The 18,982-nt window shown below is 37.7% G+C and overlaps 1 protein-coding gene across 2 annotated transcripts in view; it reads right to left on the bottom strand.

The window, feature by feature from the left end:
• The window catches only part of ssbp4.S (single stranded DNA binding protein 4 S homeolog), a 212,243-nt gene extending 193,787 nt beyond the window's left edge, over window positions 1–18,456 (bottom strand). Inside the window, exon 1 of one of the 2 annotated variants that reach the window (XM_041572787.1) lies at window positions 18,228–18,456. In XM_041572787.1, coding sequence (XP_041428721.1) covers window positions 18,228–18,283 — 56 coding nt within the window. In that variant the 5' untranslated portion in view covers window positions 18,284–18,456. 2 annotated transcript variants of the gene reach the window in all.
• Window positions 18,457–18,982: the final 526 nt, after the last annotated feature.

Below are 18,982 nucleotides of genomic sequence, written 5' to 3'. Positions count from 1 at the left end.
AATATATAAAAAAGCAGGCAGAGAAAAGCCAACCATCAGTCCTATGTCCCATTAGACTTAATCTGAGTCCTACAGCTATATACAAAATCTCTTAGAATACAGAACAATTCCCAATACATAGAACTCTAGAAGACTGCCATATTGCTTTCTACAACTGAAGTAGTTTGTATAGACTCCCAGCAAAAGCATTAGGCATAAATAGAGACTTGCAGGGATGGAAAGTTGGAACAGTTAGCATTACTTGTCATCAGATGAATACAGAACAACCTAAAAGTCTCTTAAAATATCACAAAAAGTTTTGCAATGAGTGAGTAAGTATTAAAAGGGTGGCTTTATGGCAGTATATCAGTTACATCATATTCTACCAATGGCTATTCAGCTATGGCTTGCACAGGCCCAGAATTGTGGAAAGGCCACCAAGGCCCAGGCCTAGGGCAGCAGAATTTTTGGGGGTGGCATGCTGCCCAAACGCCCCCAAATTGGTTCAGAAACACTGGGAATGTGCAGGAGTTACAATAGTTTTAAAAAATTTCCGTGCACCAATCCCCATCGCTCCAGTCCCGATGATGAAAATTTGTTCAGAGAGGGGATGGGGGCGATGAACGGCAGCAGGCCTAAGGGCACCCGCTATGTAAATCCAGCCCTGGGCTTTCATACAAATGATACAGATGTCTCAAATCAATACATACAGTACAGTAGCAGAACCATTACTTTTTCTGGATTATTGCCCAGACACACTTTACTCTAGATAAGGTGTGTGTAACACAAGAATACAACAAAAATGGTTTTAGATAGACAAACAGACAGATAGACAGAAGCATGCACAAACTTGAATGTATTTTTTTTATTTCTCTGACAAGTGTCTGTACACAAAGAGATACTTGCAAAGGCAATGCAAATGAATCCACTATCCCTTATATAAAAATGGAGATAGGATTCTGGAGAATAACTGGACAGCTGAGCTGTTCCAAATTCTTTAATAGAGGATACAGCAGACAAAAAAACTTATTTTTGCTTTTTGTTGAAAAATATTTTTCATTCAGCATTGTTTACAAAAGGTGGAATTTTGTTTTATCCCCACAAAAATAAACATAGAGGCGTATTAATTTAGGGTTGGACTTTAGTGGTTTGGAGGTTTTTGAAACCAGGACAAAACTCACAAACTGAATTGTCACTGAATTTATTAAAAGCAGGGGTGATCCTGGCCCCTCCGCCGCCTGAGGCAGCTTGTTGTTGCTGCCGAACCCCTCACCCGTGCACTCAACTTTTTCACGGGGGGGTTCACGAGGGCGGAGGAGAGGGCCAGAACGCTAGTGCAGAGAGCATAATTGCACTCTGCGCTAGCAGAATTCCAGCTCTTAAAGTAGCAGGACCTAGTAGGGCACTGCCGCCTGAGGCGAGTTTCTTAACTTGCCTCATTGGCACAGTGCCCCTGATTAAAAGATCTAAATATAAAAAGTACTAACGAAAAAAAAAAAAGCTTAACGATCCAAAAAACAAAAATACGAATACCTCGAAAACCTTGAAAAATTCAAATTTTTTGGACAATTCATAAGGAAATTTTTTTAAAACCTTTAAAATTTCTGATTGGTTTAAAAATGGTTCAATAGGATCAGAGCACCTTCCACTGACTTCTATAGCAGCTCGACAACTTTTCCATGGAGGAATTTGTCATTAAAGATTTTCATGGTTTTTACACTTAATACATTTCAAATTCATGATTTCTGGAAAATACAAATGCAATTTGTTAGTAAATGGACCCCATACTAGTAGGTTTATTGGGTCCTGATAATATGGATAATATGGGGATATACTGTATGTACGGGAAGATAATCAAATGTTATAATCATTTTATTCTTCTATTCTAATTATCAGTGGAGACCCAGTGTGATATTTTTCATAGGTCCTCATATACCAGCCCTATATCTATGTCACAGCAATTAGAGCGCAAATGTAATGGCAAGAGAAAATGGCTTTAGACAAAAACTGCACAGGTCATCTTTATGGAACTCAGAGACATGAGTGGGAGACCAACTTTTTTGTTGGTGTGTGTGTAAAAACAATATTTTTTGTGTGTTATCATAAGCAGTCGTTAACAGGACAAAAGGATACAACGGGGGTGGTGTGGCACATGTCACATTACAGAAATAAATTCTGTAAAAATAGTAATGGCATACAGCTGATAACAGTTTGTGCTTCACCCTACCTTGAAGAAGCTAATGATGACTTCTTATAAATTGTATAACGCAGTCCCTGTGCATATTACAGAGAAATATTATCCACCATGTTTATGGCACAAATATTCAGGTAGTGGAAAAAAAATAACCATTTTATTATAAAATAACATTTCGTTATAAAATGAAACAATTATGTATCTTTACAGAATTTTGTCTTATGCAAGGTTTTTTTGCTACAATAAATTAAAATACATGATAGCCGTACTTAATTGCCTGAGAAACACAGATGCACTGCAGTTCAGAAAAACAATTCAGATTAAATAAAAAGTGTATGAACATATTTTGGCAATAGAGGGATATCCTGAATTTAGCAGCAATCAACATGATAGTCAGTCAGGCTCATTCTAGATAAGAATTGCAGTGTGCTGAGTACATGTAACAAGAATGAAGAATTTTATCTGCATCATGCAGTTTTCCAGGCTATGATTTCTGCAATTTTATTTCCTAGAGAAGGGATGATAGTAACAGGCATTGTTAAACATGTGTCACACTTGCCCATTAAAAATCTAGAAGGGTCAGATTTCAGCCAGTTAGCCCTTTCAGAAGCCCCAGGTGGTCATTTGACATGGGAACACCCAGTAATGGTTTACTAGGCCAGGCTAACACCCCTTATCTCTGCTGCTATTGTCCCAGTGACCTATCTCATGCACTAGTCACAGATGGGCCCAAAAAATGATATGGTTAGGGATCACAGTTTCACAGTTATTGTATTATAACAGAAGCACATTAATGATCCCTGAAAGAATGGCATTTAATTTCTGAAAAAAGAGAACTCTACTGTGCATGTATTCTTTCCTTACACCAGGCTGCCCTGTGGGATGAGCGGAACACTGTGCAGTGTGCTGGGTGGCTCTGACGTGATTTCATTTCAGTTAGAAAAGAGACTGCAGATAATAACAGGACAAGGGAGCGAGAATTTGTATTGGGCTGGGAGGGGCAGCTGCCTATCACTGATGATAGTATCATCTGAAATACATCAATATGGCACATGAGTGCAGGCTTGAAACACAAGTTGCTTCCATATGGCATGAATAAGGCATGTTCTTTGCATCGCACAAAAACAAAAAAAGAAAAGAAAAACAATCAAAGGGAATAGTGCACATTTTTTCCCCATGTTTCATGCATTTTTATTCTTGAAAAATAATTAATAAAGCACTTCCACCCCAAGAACTATACCATAAGGATAGCATATATTTGTTTAAAATGACACCAACACATCAAGGGAGCTGTAAATCTTGTCAGGGACACATGACAAAAAAATGGCCAGAACAGGCATGGTGGTCCAATTTATGGACTGACAAAGGAACCAAACCTGAACGTGAAATATGCAGAGTTTAAGCAGTTTGGGGTATATTCAAGGTAACTTATTTTAGTTATTTAGCAGAGCCCACTGGCCAGGGGGCCAATGTGAGCAGTGAGCCAATGGGGGGGGGCATACTTATTAAGTAGAAATGGGCCCTGTTATTTTTTACGATGGGTTTGCTATTCTTATGAATGCTATGAATATTTTTACATTTTGCTAAAAATTCTAATTTGATGCTGTGTAGATGCTTGCGCTTACAAGTGATACACTCCTAACACAAGGTCAATGCTGAATCTCAAGTGTATGAGCAGACACATCAGCTATTGCCTGACACTAACATATTGCAAGCACAGTTTACACAGCCTGGAAAATTATTTATAGCATCTCCAGATTTAAAAAAAAAAACTTAATTTAGGACCCCATACAATAAAGCCGAGACAGAGAAAAAAAGCAAAACTAATAATAATAATAATGGGGGGTGAGTATGTATAGTCTACCAATACCATTCATAACTACTAATGTATAATAATAATAGTCTTTATATAACTATAAATATATGTATACACCAGATGTGCTATAAGTTAATGTGTAACATTTGCTGTTCATGGTTACCAATATATAATGTAGCATAGCAGCTGGCTCTTTGTCACTCATCAAATATTATCAGAGATCCATATACATTCACCCGAGTAAACAGAAGAAATTTGTTTCAATCCTACAACAAAACACCATAACAGGGACATGGGGTATAGAAAAAACTTTCCCAGTCTTAAAGATTTTATCAGTGCTTGTGCCTTTCTCTCTAGACCTTTTGCTACATATCTCTGAAACAGGAGACTTGTCAAATGTGCTACAGTATAAACAATTTCTTGCTTTTAGACAAAATTTCCTTTGGCTATATTGAAGAAGGAAAGTGTTCTTCCACTTGGGGGTGCCAAATGTTAGGCACCCCCAAGTGATTGTATCTACTTACCTTGCTCCTATCAGCAGAAAACTGCACCGGCCCGGGTTTCTTCCAGCGAGCATGCGCAGTAGAATGAAAAAGCCGACTAAAGTTCAGCTTTTTGCTCTACTGCGCATGCGCAGCCAGGAGAAGGAAGAAGAAGCCGGAGGAAGATCACTTTGTGGTGCTCGCTGGAAGAACCCCGGGCCGGTGCAGCTTTCTGCTGATAGGAGCACCGGCCCGTGGTTTCAGGTAAGTATATATAATGACTTGGGGGTGCCTAACCAAGCGGAAGAAGACTTTCCATCTCCTTTAAGATCCAGGGCACACTGAGAGTTGCTCTGCTCTCAGCCTGCATATATTCTGTACTAAAAAGTACAGACTCCGCTTTGGTGCCTGTACATGAAGCAGAAAAGAGGTCAGCCAGAAAACACGAAAGCAGACATCAGTTATGCCCCAATGGGAATGAAATGTCTTCGTATTCATACCTCAACCTCTGATCCAACCAGCAACGCTTTAACCCTCTGAGATTATCAGCAACTTCACGTTCCCCGAGATGCATTGCGTCATTACACTGGCATAATAACGCAAATGTAATGATGTAGGACCATCACTAATGATAACATACTATGCTTTACTTAATAACACAATAACACAATGATTCTAGTTACAATTGCTGGTGCCACCTTGAAAACGCAGAATATTTTAGTCACATGTGGTAATTACCATTGCATTTGCAAGCAGCACAGCAATACAATTTACTCATGAAAACATAATGGTGTAGTTTGGTATTTTTAGGCCAACCGGAAAAGCAAATGTTTGTTATTTGACTGATCCAATGAATTTCAACATAAATGCATTATTGGCGTAAATATGCCTCAGAGGGAATCTTTAAAATTCCCACATGTGGCATTAGCCTACAGGTATATTCAGACAAAGATATCTGAAATCTCTGTCCTGTCCTTAGTTGGTTGAGTGGAAGCAGATTCTAGGGAACAGCAAACCCAGCTGTGGCATTTAAGTTTTGTTGACAAAACAGCAGCCTTTATTGTATTCTGATTTTTAGAATGTATTCAAATTAAACTATAATTTTATTTTCAGGTGAGTAGAAACGTAAAAATAGAGTGTTCATTGGACAATATTTCTGTCTTGCTCGTTAGGTCTCTGAGAATCCATGAATCAGTATTCCAGGAATTTATGGTCACAAGAGTAAAACCAAATTTAGTCCCTAGTGATGATAATTTCATTTTTCTTTGGCTTATAACAAATTATTTTCCAGTATTGCCCCATTCCATCAATTCGAACTGTAGGCCATTTTTTTTAGGTTTCAAGATAATAAGTGGAGCAGTTACTAGATTAATGGTCCACTGCTATGGAGTCAAAACCGAAGAACTGGAAATATATTGAAATAGATTTAGAATAATACTAATTATGATATCAGACACAATACAGTGGGAGGGAATATGACAATGAATGGGCCAAGTGCTATACTGCAGACCTATGTTCCTGGTTTAGGGGGAAGTGGGCAAACTGCTGGCGTTGTGGCTTTAAACAAGCAGAAAGGTACATGGCCCCTCCTGTTGTTCTGTCTGCAAGGCCATTTCCATCCTGCTGTTTTATACCAAGTACACATGATATATTTTGTTTTCTGCAGGGGGGGGGGTTTAGACTGTTCAGGAACAGAAATTAACCCTCACTAGCAAAGATTTGCCTCCCATGGTGCAGAAAAATCAAGGAAGGATTAAGGCATATCAGAATAGAAATTCTACTTTTTAAAACATTCCTGCTGGCCTTTTGATTGCACAGATTAACTGTCTATCTTTTTATTTGAGTTGGACTATATATATATATATATATATATATAAAAGAACGTAGAATCGGATATAGCACTCCTGGGATTTTTTAAAAAGTTCAATTTTTATTCCATGCTTATAAAATTAATTAATAATTATAATTATTATATATATATATATATATATATATATATATATATATATATATATATATATATATATATACATACACACACAAACACACATATTCAGAATGCTTCAGTTAGATCATCTATATTTTTCTTTATATGAACATGGGAGTAAAATAAAATCTTAGTAATACAAACTATAATGGAAATACAAAGATTTGAAAACTTAAAGGGATCCTGTCGTCGGAAAACATGGTTTTTTCAAAACACATCAGTTAATAGTGCTACTACAGCAGAATTCTGCACTGAAATCCATTTCTCAAAAGAACAAACAGATTTTTTGATATTCAATTTTGAAATCTGACATGGGGCTAGACATTTTGTCAATTTCCCAGCTGCCCCAGTCATGTGACTTGTGCCTGCACTTTAGGAGAGAAATGCTTTCTGGCAGGCTGCTGTTTTTCCTTCTCAATGTAACTGAATGTGTCTCAGTGGGACATGGGTTTTTACTATTGAGTGCTGTTCTTAGATCTACCAGGCAGCTGTTATCTTGTGTTAGGGAGCTGCTATCTGGTTACCTTCCCATTGTTCTTTTGTTTGGCTGCTGGGGGGAAAAAGGGAGGGGGTGATATCACTCCAACTTGCAGTACAGCAGTAAAGAGTGATTGAAGTTTATCAGAGCACAAGTCACATGACATGGGGCAGCTGGGAAATTGACAATATGTCTAACCCCATGACAGATTTCAAAATTGAATATAAAAAAATCTGTTTGCTCTTTTGAGAAATGGATTTCAGTGCAGAATTCTGCTGGAGCAGCACTATTAACTGATTCATTTTGGAAAAAATTTTTTTTCCCATGACAGTATCCCTTTAAGTACAAAGATACTGTCCAATTTAATACCAAAAATCTCTGCCACTTGGTGTAAAACCATTGAGGTAAACAAGTCAACAACACTATCACAAACCCATGAATAATTTCTTCTAAAATGTCTGATAGTAGCAACAGTTTTACTAGCTATCTCACAACCTAAATCAACCTATGTGACTATTCCAAAAGACTGGTTTACTCAAAGGGTAAGGCATTACATTTCTTCCTAAGCTCAACATAAATTACAAATACACCTTTAAACTCAAAATAAGTGATCTACAGTATTACCTAAAGGATTTGTATTACAGGTATGGGATCTGTTATCCAGAATGCTTGGACCTGGGGTTTTCAGAAAAACGCATCTTTCTGTAATTTTCTTCATACCTTAAGTCTACTAGAAAATCACCTAAACATTAAATTAAACCTATTGGCTGGTTTTGCATCCAATAAGGAGTAATTATCTTAGTTTTGATCAAGTACAAGGTACTATGTTATTGTTATAGAGAAAAAGGATTTTTTTAAAAAAATTTGAATTATTGAATTATTTGGATAAAATTAATTCTATGGGAAACAGTCTTTCCGTAATTCTGAGCATTCTGAATAATGCATACATCCCAACTGTCCTGTTTTTCATGGGACAGTCTAGATTTTACAGCTCTGTCCTCAGTTCAAGGATTGTTACTAAAATGTCCCACTTTCTCTTTGGTCTCCTACAATGAACAGCCAGCAAAAGATACAAAGTTTCTAAAACATAATTGGCTTTTGGCAGAGAGCCCAGAATATGTGGCAGATGCACTTAGATACTTTTGTTACAATTTAAGATAAGCAAAGAAACAATTGTAACCATTTAAGATAAGCAGGTCTCTTGGGAAAACTGTGACTTACAGCTTGAAGGGCAATTCACCTTCATTAGCAAAACTGTAATAAGTCATAAAAACCACATAAATGTGTTCAAACCTTCATTACCTGCCAAACAAAATGACAGCCACAAAAAAACGCTAAGTTCGTAAAAGCTCCAGGTCACCCGGCCTTAATGATCTTGAGTCTTCAGACCTGCCTTTGTCCAAAGACTAGGGCAGGCCTCTTTCTCCCTGATATTCCTGGTCAAAAGGTCCAAAGGAGGCACAGGTCTTCAGACTTTCTTCTTTGCAAGGCTGGGGGAATCCCTTTCTCGTTCATCCTCCAGCCTGAAGGCAAATAATGGGATAAGAAAACAAGTGGTCCTCCAAAGGGGTCCAGGTAACACATGCACCCTTGGTGGAGTTGGATTTCAGGGGGAGAAGGAGCCTAACTGCCACACAACCCCCCCCCTCCCGAGAGATAAGTGCATTTGACCCAGAGGTCTATTGCACCAGATCCAAAAAGTGCTAAATGAATCTCATGGTGACTCACAAAGAGTAAAATATGAATACATAAATAATCAATATCAAAAAAGGAGTGACCAGTATTATAAAAAAAAAAGTTTTACCCTAATGCCCAACAGTGCAAAAATTTAAAAAAGTGTCAAAGTGTGCAAAGTGCAACAGTGCTTTTTTTTCACTGTGTTAATCCAGTACCCCAAGTGGCACTTTCTTGGGTTCAATTTGCTGCATAGCCTTTGGCCAGAGGGTCAAGTGCCTTTCTGTGGATGGATCAAGATGTACATCCCTTAGCTGAGATGTACCCCACCCACTGACAAGAACAGATACTGACTATGAAGATTTTCATTCATCCAGGTCATGGTATATCTAGTATAGGTAAATCTAAAAACAACTGGACTTGCTGAGTAATCAATGAAGACGTTTCACTACTCATCCGAGCAGCTTCTTCAGTTCAACTGACTGGTGTGGGAAGTTCTCGGCATATAAACTCTTAGTGGATTAGTGGAAGAGTTTATATGCCGAGAATTTCCCACACCAGTCAGTTGAACTGAAGAAGCTGCTCGGATGATTAGTGAAATGTCTTCATTGATTACTCAGCAAGTCCATTCCAGATTTACCTATACTAGATAAGAACAGATACTATTTATTTTTTTTAAACTCCCATAAATTCGACTGGGGGTTATTTAATGAAAAAGTGAATATATAAAACTCTGACAAATTTTACCGACCCGAAAACTCAAATTGAATTTGATTCGAATTTGACCGATTCAAGTTTTTTTCTCTGAAATTCAGGGAGGCTACAAACATCTCCTAATTGGTCACTGGACCTCTTACATTGACTTATAAAGTAATGCGGCAGGTTTTAGGTGGCGAATCGTCAAATTCAAATTCTTGGACCACAGTTTGATCAATCTTGAAAATAAAATTAGAATTTTCGTAAAAAAAAAATTCTAACTGGATTTTCAAATCCAGTTTGGATAATTCCCTAGTCGAATTTGACAGTTTTAACCATAAAAAAAGCCCATTTGGATATTCTAGTGCTAAGTGACAGTGTTCCCTTTGACATATGCAGGCTAAAAGTGAGAGGGTTATGATGTGATATTGAACCCAGCAGAAAGCTGTGCCATGGAGGATCACCGCTTCCAGTTAATCAAAAAATCTGCATATATTGGTGTTCGAGGTTACTAGACTGATGTCCCAAAAATGTTATGTGAGTACTCTGGAAATCGGTATAGGGCCAACCCCAGGCTTTATGTGGTGGGAATAAAATCACTCTGCAGACACTGGTGAAATTTACAAAGTTTAACACAGTCTAGAAGTCCCAAATTTTTTTTGTTGTAATTGTGGGATGCTCTGCAGAGATTATTGTGTGAAATGTATTATGGATTGTCCCTTCAAATAAACTTTTAAAATATTAGATATTCATGTTTGTGTATTAAAAAGGGACTCTGAAATATGTTAGGGGGCAACAAACAAGCCTGCTGTAAAATTATTAAAGTGAAGGGGGTATTGTTAATCTGCCATTTAAAAAGTCCACAAAATAACCTTGTGAAACTGAATTTCTATATGAGTTCAATGGGTATCAATATCATCAAACACTACCATCCTTTTAATATACACTACACACGAGCCACACAACTTAAACACATTTTAATAATCTTTTCTGTTTTGCATAGAAGCAGTATAAAACGAAGCCTTCACGACACATGGTATGAGTCTGTCTGGATGGCCCTCCCGGGAATCTGTGGCCTATGCAAGCTTTGGGATAAAGCATCAATATGCAAACTCAATTCATATTCAAATGAAGAATATTTATATGTAAATGATATGTATAGCTGCCCCTTGTCATTGTATGGAAGATCTGGTCTGGTCTGGGTTCCCATGAGGACAAAGTTTAATCCCAGTTATATTTTTGTTGATTTAAATAGATCTGTGCTTAAGAATGGGCCTTTTTTGCCCTTAACTGTAAATATTTTGAATGATATACATTTTTGTCCATGTTTAATTAAATTCTAGCTAATGCCACTACCTATAGAAACGAAAGCTAAAATATGTTCAACCAAATTTCTTAAAATAAACTTAGGTACTGATAACAAGGCTATATGCACTGACTGCTTTTAACAAAAGTCTCATGAGTCATACCATCTCAAAAATATGGTGTCCCTGGATATTATTTTGAAATACTGGCAAGTATGATCTAAATGTACGTACCCTCAGTTGTAAAATATAAGGATATTCTAAGTTGCAAAGTTCTATGAAAACAAAGGGATGTGGCTAAAGTCTATGTGCCTTTACATAGCTTATGAAACTTTAAGGTGACTTGGGGGTGGGGCGGGGAGTGAAAAGTAAAATGCCAGTCAGTTAAACGTACATTTTTTTTAATGTACGCATCGGTTTACGAAAATAAATCTTGTTGTGTCACTATGCATGGAACAAGTAGAACCAGCTTGGAATCATATTTATACTGGTCTTGACTGAATTTTATACTTCAGTTCACTAAAAAGTAGCTAAAAGTTTACATGGGAAAAGGTTTATAAGTAAAGATCAGCTTGTAGACTTATAAACCCAGCTGGAATTATCTCAATGGCAGTCAACAATCACTGATTTGAAGAAAGCTCTACCAGTGATTGGTTGCTTTGGATCTTAAGGTGGCCATAGACATAACAATTACGATCTGTCTTGGAAAAGATCTTCGCAAGAAAAATAGTTTGTTTCAATACATATGCGTAGAGATGAATCCTCAGATATACAGGTACAAACAATAGAATTCTACCTGTATCTGACGATTCAGCACTAACAATGGCCGATGTTCACCCAATCAAACTTTTCCGTCTAGCCTAATCGTCGTGCCGACCGATATCCAAGTCTTCTGCCGATATTGGTCTGCTTGTTTCCCACCATACACGCACCGAATATCGTACAAAAATTTGTTCGTACGATATTATCTGTGCGTCTATGGCCACCTTTAAGCTCTAATGCAGTGATCCTCAATCAGTAGCTTGTGAGCAACATTTTGCTCTCCAACCACTTGCATGTTGCTCACAGTGGTCTCAAAGCAGGTGTTTATAAAACCAGGTGCACGGCCAAACAGAGCCTCAATGTAGGTTGACAATCCACATAGCAGCTACCAAATGGCCAATCACAGCACTTATATGGCACCCCAAGAACATTTTTCATGCTTGTGTTGCTCCCCAACTCCTTTTACTTCTGAATGTTGCTCACGGGTTCAAAAGGTTGGGGATCCCTGCTCTAATGGATAAGGAAGACCATGCAGACCAGTTCAATGTTATGAATGATGCAATGTTCTGAGATGAAGCCATCAAAAGAGAGAGTCCAAAGAGATCACTCATATCATCAAATGAAACTAATACCCACTTGTAAGTGCTGGAAATACAGACAAAAGAACATGGTGCTCTAAATACCTAACAATTGTTCCATGTGCCATTGGCCTAAATGGTCATTTCATGCTCCCTTTATTATGCCACCCACATTTCAAAATATCACCCAAACAGCAACCTGATTGAAATGTGATATTTACATGTGAATAGTAGTTGGCAGCAACTGAGAGATTATATAGAAAAGTTCATCTGTGAATTTCTGCGTAAGCAGTGCTGGAAAGAAGTTACAGGATCTATGGATGCCAGAAAGAAAAGTGGTGGCATCACTGATGAAATCTTTCACTTGGGAATGTATACTGTGTCGTGTTTTGGTAGCCGAGGATGAGTAGAGTATAACAGTGCTTTATTAACAGGTTCGTGCAGCCATTGTACATCAACAGTAGCTTTACTCTAACACCCCAAGCTGTATAGAAAGTACCGTGCATGCACAGCACAACTCACAGTAACACCTACAGGCCATTTGTATAAACACCACAAAACACAACATACTGTACCACTATTAAACATAAATCTTATAACTTATAATACATAGTGTTTTCTCTTGGCAAAATGTCCTTAGGATGAATAAATCAGATAAAATGCTGGTAGGCTTACTGACTCCTGAAAATGTTGAGCCATGGTGTGACTGTAATAGGTACCAGAGCCAGGACATGAAGTAATGTTCTGTGCAATACCCACATACACCCAGTTGCACCCTAGACACATGCCTCTGCTGCTGAGCTGGAACTAAAGGTAGGCAGCAAGCCACTGGCATCTTATAAATAAAAGGCAATATTAAAATGCACATTGCTTCAGGTCAGTTCAGGAAACCGAAATTGTTACAGCTAGAATGGCTTAGTTAACACTCTTAAAACATATACAGTAACTTGATAGAATTTTACATTTTGTTCCTGGCTGTGAAAGGATGCTAGGAAATTCCTGTGGCAAACTGAAGGGCTAACCAGACTTACAGTACATACATATCGTTATCAATATCTAAAATGCAAACATCCTCTTTATAAAAACCACAGTAATAAAGCTGCAGAAGTCAAATGTGTCCTCTTTTTCCAGCGTTTAACATCTTGCATGATAAAATCAAGAGGTTGAGCACAACAAAGGAGAGATAATTTAAAGGGGTTGTTCACCTTCCAAATATCTTTTTCAATTCAGTTGTTTTTAGATTGTTCCCCAGAAATAATGACTTTTTTCAATTACTTTTCATTCATTGTTTTTTTACTGTTTTTCCAAAATCGAAGTTTAAAGTTGAATGTTCGTGTTCTCTGGTGTTTCAGTCTGGCAGCTCAGTAATTCCAGTGTAGACTCTAAACTGTTACAATTTTGCAACATTTAGTTGATACATTTCTCAGCAGTATCTCTGGAGTATTAGCAACTATTGTATCAATTCTAACAGTTGCCTGTTATGAAACCTAGAGATTCTGCTCTGCAGGGACAAAGATAAGAAATGTATCCATTTAGAACAGTTTATAGGGTCGGCAACTCTCCCTCCCAGGGCTGCTTCAGAAGGTGAAAAATGAAAATCTGTGAAATCTGTGTAAAAATAGCTTAATGTTTTTATGCAATTCAAGGGGAAAATGCACAGTGTATAAAATATAAGTATTGGAAAATTAAGCCTTTGGTGTGGTTGCTTCAGTATGTTCTCTTCATATAGCTGGATTTTCTCTGAATATATTTCCGCTGGTGCTTCTATAATAACACATTGCAGTACAGGCAGTACACAGAAATGTCAACCTGGAGGGAACCAAATCAGAGAACATTTTGGTCATGCCCACAGCATGCAGTGAGCTCAGTTTGGTTCCTCCAATCACTTCCCTTGTTTGGCTCTTAGCAGTGGTATTAATGCACTTGACTCACGCTGACAACTCTGAGCAGTCATTACTGGGGCCCCGAAAACAAATATTTATTTCTATATGATATGGCACAAGGGGCTACAAGTAGGTATCTGATAGCAGCTTTGCATGACCAGTATAGCTCCTCACTAGTAAAACTAGTTTTTGGTGAAAGTGCAATGCATTATCTTGTAATAATGTATGCTTGCAATCCATTATATTTTATATGTTAAAAGATGAACTGATTACAAATCAACCATGCATTACATGTATTTTAAGTCAAGGGATGGTCTGGTACCTTATCCCCTTAAAGGAGAAATTTGTTTCGAATTTTAAAAACTCGATTTGCGTTTTTTCTCTGAAAAAAACTCGAATGTCAGGAAGGCTGCAAAACAACCAACTTGATCGAAGTATGTTTTCCATTGACTAAAACAGCAATTCGGCAGGTTTAGGTGGCAAATAGTCGAATTCGAGTTCTTAAAGGGTCAGTGTTTCGGAAATCAAATTCGCATTTTTAAAAAAACTCAAATCGAATTTTAACAATTCCCTAGTAGAATTTTTGGCTATAAAAAACTAGAAAATTTGAATTGGTATTTTTACTACGACAGGCAACACAGGCAACTCTCCACTGGTAGAAAAAACACCAGTGCATTATAAGCATACACTATGTTTTTCCTTAAAGGAACAGTTCAGTGTGAAAATAAAATGGGGTAAATAGATAGCCTGTGCAAAATAAAACATGTTTCTTAAATAGTTAGTTAGCCAACAATGTAATGTATAAAGGCTGGAGTGACTTGATGTCTAACATTTTTTAGGTAGAACCTTGGCTGGAGAAAAAAATCCCCTTCCTACCATAGGCATCTCAGATTAATTTGAAATATGTCATCTTTGGCAGATGCTTTCACTTTCATGTAGGAATCAATAGGGAAAACATTGTATTCCTAAACGATGCCTGCTTGCCATAGGCAATCATCTGCCACAGCTTACTTGCCATTCATATACAGTAAATCAGAAGATGCTGCCAGTCACTGAGGGCACGTTGACCACTGCAGCATTTTTTTTTAAAGAATCGTTCTGGTCAAAGCACTACACTTCACTTTCCTGTGAAGTTCTTCAGTACTACTTTTTTATCTGAAAAATTTCTCTTTCAGTGATTTCTTAGCTTCAGAGGTGTAATATATATATATATATATATATATATATATATATATATATATATATATATATATATATATATATATATATATATTCAAACTTACACACTCTAAGACAGTCTTTTGCTAATGCTGGTGCAGGGTCAAACATTAATGTAATGTTCAAAAGGACCCGCACTCCAAAATTGTTGAGACAGCCGTGTTTTATTCTTCAAACTTGTGCGTCCAACGTTTCGGCCCACATTAGGGCCTTTATCAAGGACAGGGAAAACAACTGTCAACATTAACAACAACTGTATACTTGAAAAGTATACTTTGCTGGCGACCCTGTGCCTGCATCTAGCTAAAGTGATGTCCTGTGTGATTGCCAATCTAGGTGAGTGCCAAAATTTGTAGAACTACAAATGAAGACAAATTGCCCGGGCACTCTGGACAAGTGCATAATGCATAAGGCTCCATCTGGTTAAACAGATATTTATAATATGCAATGACTTTATGGAGGAAATAAGAACAGAAAGGTACCAGGAAAAGCAAAAACCTCATTATTAAACTGCCCCCCCCCCCAATTGCTTATGTGTGCTTCTATCTTGTGGCACAACAGTGGTACAACTGTATGTCCAGTAGATGTAACTGCAAAGTTAGACCTAAGCAGATAGATACAAGAAACTCTTATTGAAACAAAATCAGTTTGCATGACCTGCCACAGACTTTGCTGTTGTAAAAATCACCTGTGCAAACTAACTTGTGCAGAACTTTAAAACAAGTCTGCTTCATCCAAAACCCTAATTTAGTTAAACTTACAAAAGCAATTGTCAGATTAACTGCTAGAGGGGTAGCTCCGAGATTGATGTAGGTAACTCCTCTTGAATGAAAGCAAATGGTAATCTGTTAAACACAGTAGTTGTTAGCATTGCTGTCATGTGAGAGGAGTTGAGATTGTAAGCAACGCTGGATCAGAGAATGATTTAAGTAATTTATCTATGTAAAGTACTGTGGAACACATATACTGTATAATAAATAATAACATAAACAATATTTTTAGTTCGTTTGTTAAATGTTTTTGACTTGCACTAGAGCTTTTTCATTGCTACAGGTAACTGTATGGGACAAACATTCTTCTTCACACTTTCTTTTAGCTACTACTTTCAGCATTTCCATATTTTTGAAACCAATATTTACATATTTGTATAATATTAGGAAACAGACATGCGAAAAGACGTATAGGCAACCTAGAGAATGTTTCCGATCTAAAACTCAGAGCATCTGACAGACAATCAATGGGAGTTGCACAAATATCTGTGGGGGATGCAGGTTGCCCTCCCGTGGCTTAAAGTTTAGAAATAAAAGAAGCCTATTACAATGTACCACTGCCAAACCATTCATTATTTCTGAAGCATTGTCCACAGTAGGGATGGAGGGTAGCTTTGTGTGTCCCAAATGACAAGGAAATTAACCCTTTCATTGATTAGCAAGGTAAAGACCATGCCAACTGCTTCCTAACAATTGGAAATTCCCAGGCTACGAGCCCTAAATCTCGGATCAAGTCTACAGGATTCCAGTTTTCAAAGTAAGCGAGTTGATTTAATACTTGCAAAGATGGTGGGAAAAAATAAAGGCGAGAGAAGGGGACTGATTATAAAGAAGGTCATTGTTTTGGCAGCCTTTGTATGGGGACTCCCTGACTGGCGCTCTAAAGCAGTGCTTGGCCTGCATTGTGATGTTTGGGGGGTGGGAGGGAGAGCACGTTATTCTTAAGTGAAAATCCTACTAGTTAAATAAAAGATTAATCCTGGAGATGGGACCCCGGCTGAAAACTTTCTGTGGAGCCAATGAAACCGGCTGCCCATGTAAAGCGTAATTAATTCAAAAATAAAATAGCGTCTGCTCCTATCATCCAAGAACATATCATTATTACACAATTGCAGCAATGAATGTAAATAAATTCAAGCCCCCATCCCAATGAAGAAATACAATGCCAGCATCCAGACTGCAATACTGACTGCTACTAGGAGGAAAAGAACTTTTCAGCAGAGCCCACCACCCAGCCGTATGGGTACATGCAAAGCATAAATTACTGTACAAAGAGATCAGTATGAAAACAATGCGATCTGATCATCAGCACTAATTAATGAAGCACACACACACACTGCTGCATACAGCAATCAAGGTAATTGAGAAATTAACAGAAGAATTAACACAGTACTGTGTAAAAGTTTTTCCTTAAATGAACGCAGCAAGTGCACAGAATAGCAACGGCTCACAGCACCCACATGGTTTATTTAAAGGGCTGCGAATGGAAATGATGTTTATTTGCCCCATAAATGCGTGCTGGGTAAAACTGTCATGGTCTCAACTTACTCGTGTCAGAGCTTTAAAGGGCAAGTAACAGAAAGACAAAACAAAAGTATATATAAACACACACTGGTAGGAAGGATTCTGTCACCTACAATGTATAGAATATAATGTTATATATGACTCAAGTGTTGACCAAAAACTGCTCAGACATCAGAAAACCGTTTATGATATAATAAAAACGTCAACAAAAGTATAAAAATGTACTTTTGCTCCAAAGTGGAAACTTTGGTTCTTTAACACACACACACACTAAACAGAGATTAATACACTATTTAAAAAAAGATCCAGTAGAAAAAGCCTTTTTTTGTTGATGTCTGTATTTTGGAGGTTAGTGGACCTTTAAGATGTATTTCGGTACTGGTCCATGTGCAGAGGAGAAAAAGAAAGTTCCAAGAAGAAGCCAGGGGAAGAACAAAGCATTGCATCCTCCCCAGTCCCACACACACACACAGATACAGTAGCAAAACTGCTTCAGTATCATTCTGCAACTCACTCTATCCAAACAGCCACTACTGCAAATGGTCAACTTCATAGTTGCTACCAACTGACCCTAAACACAGGGAGAGCGAAGGTCCCACTCGGGCGACTACAAACAGCAGCGCGGGACAATCTGTAGCCGGTTACATGACAAAGTTGCACTGATGCTCCCACACATGGCAAAGTTGCAGTTGTGAAACCGAGTGCACGTCTCGTGTCCCGTACACAGTCCAGCGTTACTCACTCACCCCCACTGCCCTTTGTCCACCTATAGCACTGTGTACAGAGTGCCCGCTGCACTTTCCCACTCGTTCGCCGCCTGTGAATGTGCCCGCGCGCATCGTGGAAAAGACAAGAGCGCTGAGGAAGAGACGAGCCACTTACTTTTCCCTGGCCTGGCTATCAGAGGGGACAGTGGATCCTTTCCCTTTGGCATACATGCTTGTGTGAGACTTTCCTACTCAACACCTGTCAGAGGAAGCAGCCAGCAATGCTCTCTCTATCTCCATAGCTACCCCTTCAGTTTTCTACATCCCAAAGCATTGGCCACAAATCAGGCACATTTTCTAATGGGGGATCTTGAAACAGTCACCGCTCTCTCTCTCTCTTTTTTTTTTTTCTTTCTTTTTTTTTTTTGTTCGGCTGTTCCAGGAATTGCTCACGCCTCCCTCCCTGATGAGATTGTGGCTCTTTTTTTCCCCCTCTTAAAAGGGCAATGCCCAGGGAAATGATTTAAGCACGGAGCTGTTGCTTTACTGCCTTAACATTTCTTTCATAGCTCACTGACTGGATGTAGGTATACAGTTAGATTATAATGTAATAGGTCTATTATATATGTAGATTATATATATATGTGTTTTCTTTTACCTATTTATATATGATGATATATATTTATATATATATATATATATATATATAAATATATATATATATATATATATATATATATATATATATATATATATATATATATATATATATATATAAAAATGTATTTATTTATTTATTTATTTTTTTTTATAAAGAATCGTTTTTTCATTTTTCATTTTTTTCTGGGATTAGTTGCCATTAAGTACGAGGTACAGTTTTGTGACTACAGAAAAAAGGGGTTCATTAAAAATTACAATTATTTTTCATTA

Source organism: Xenopus laevis, chromosome 1S (assembly GCF_017654675.1).
Source record: "Xenopus laevis strain J_2021 chromosome 1S, Xenopus_laevis_v10.1, whole genome shotgun sequence".
Lineage (NCBI taxonomy): Eukaryota > Metazoa > Chordata > Amphibia > Anura > Pipidae > Xenopus > Xenopus laevis.
Note: the sequence above shows the minus strand (reverse complement) of the source record. Positions and strands in the feature narration are given on the sequence as shown.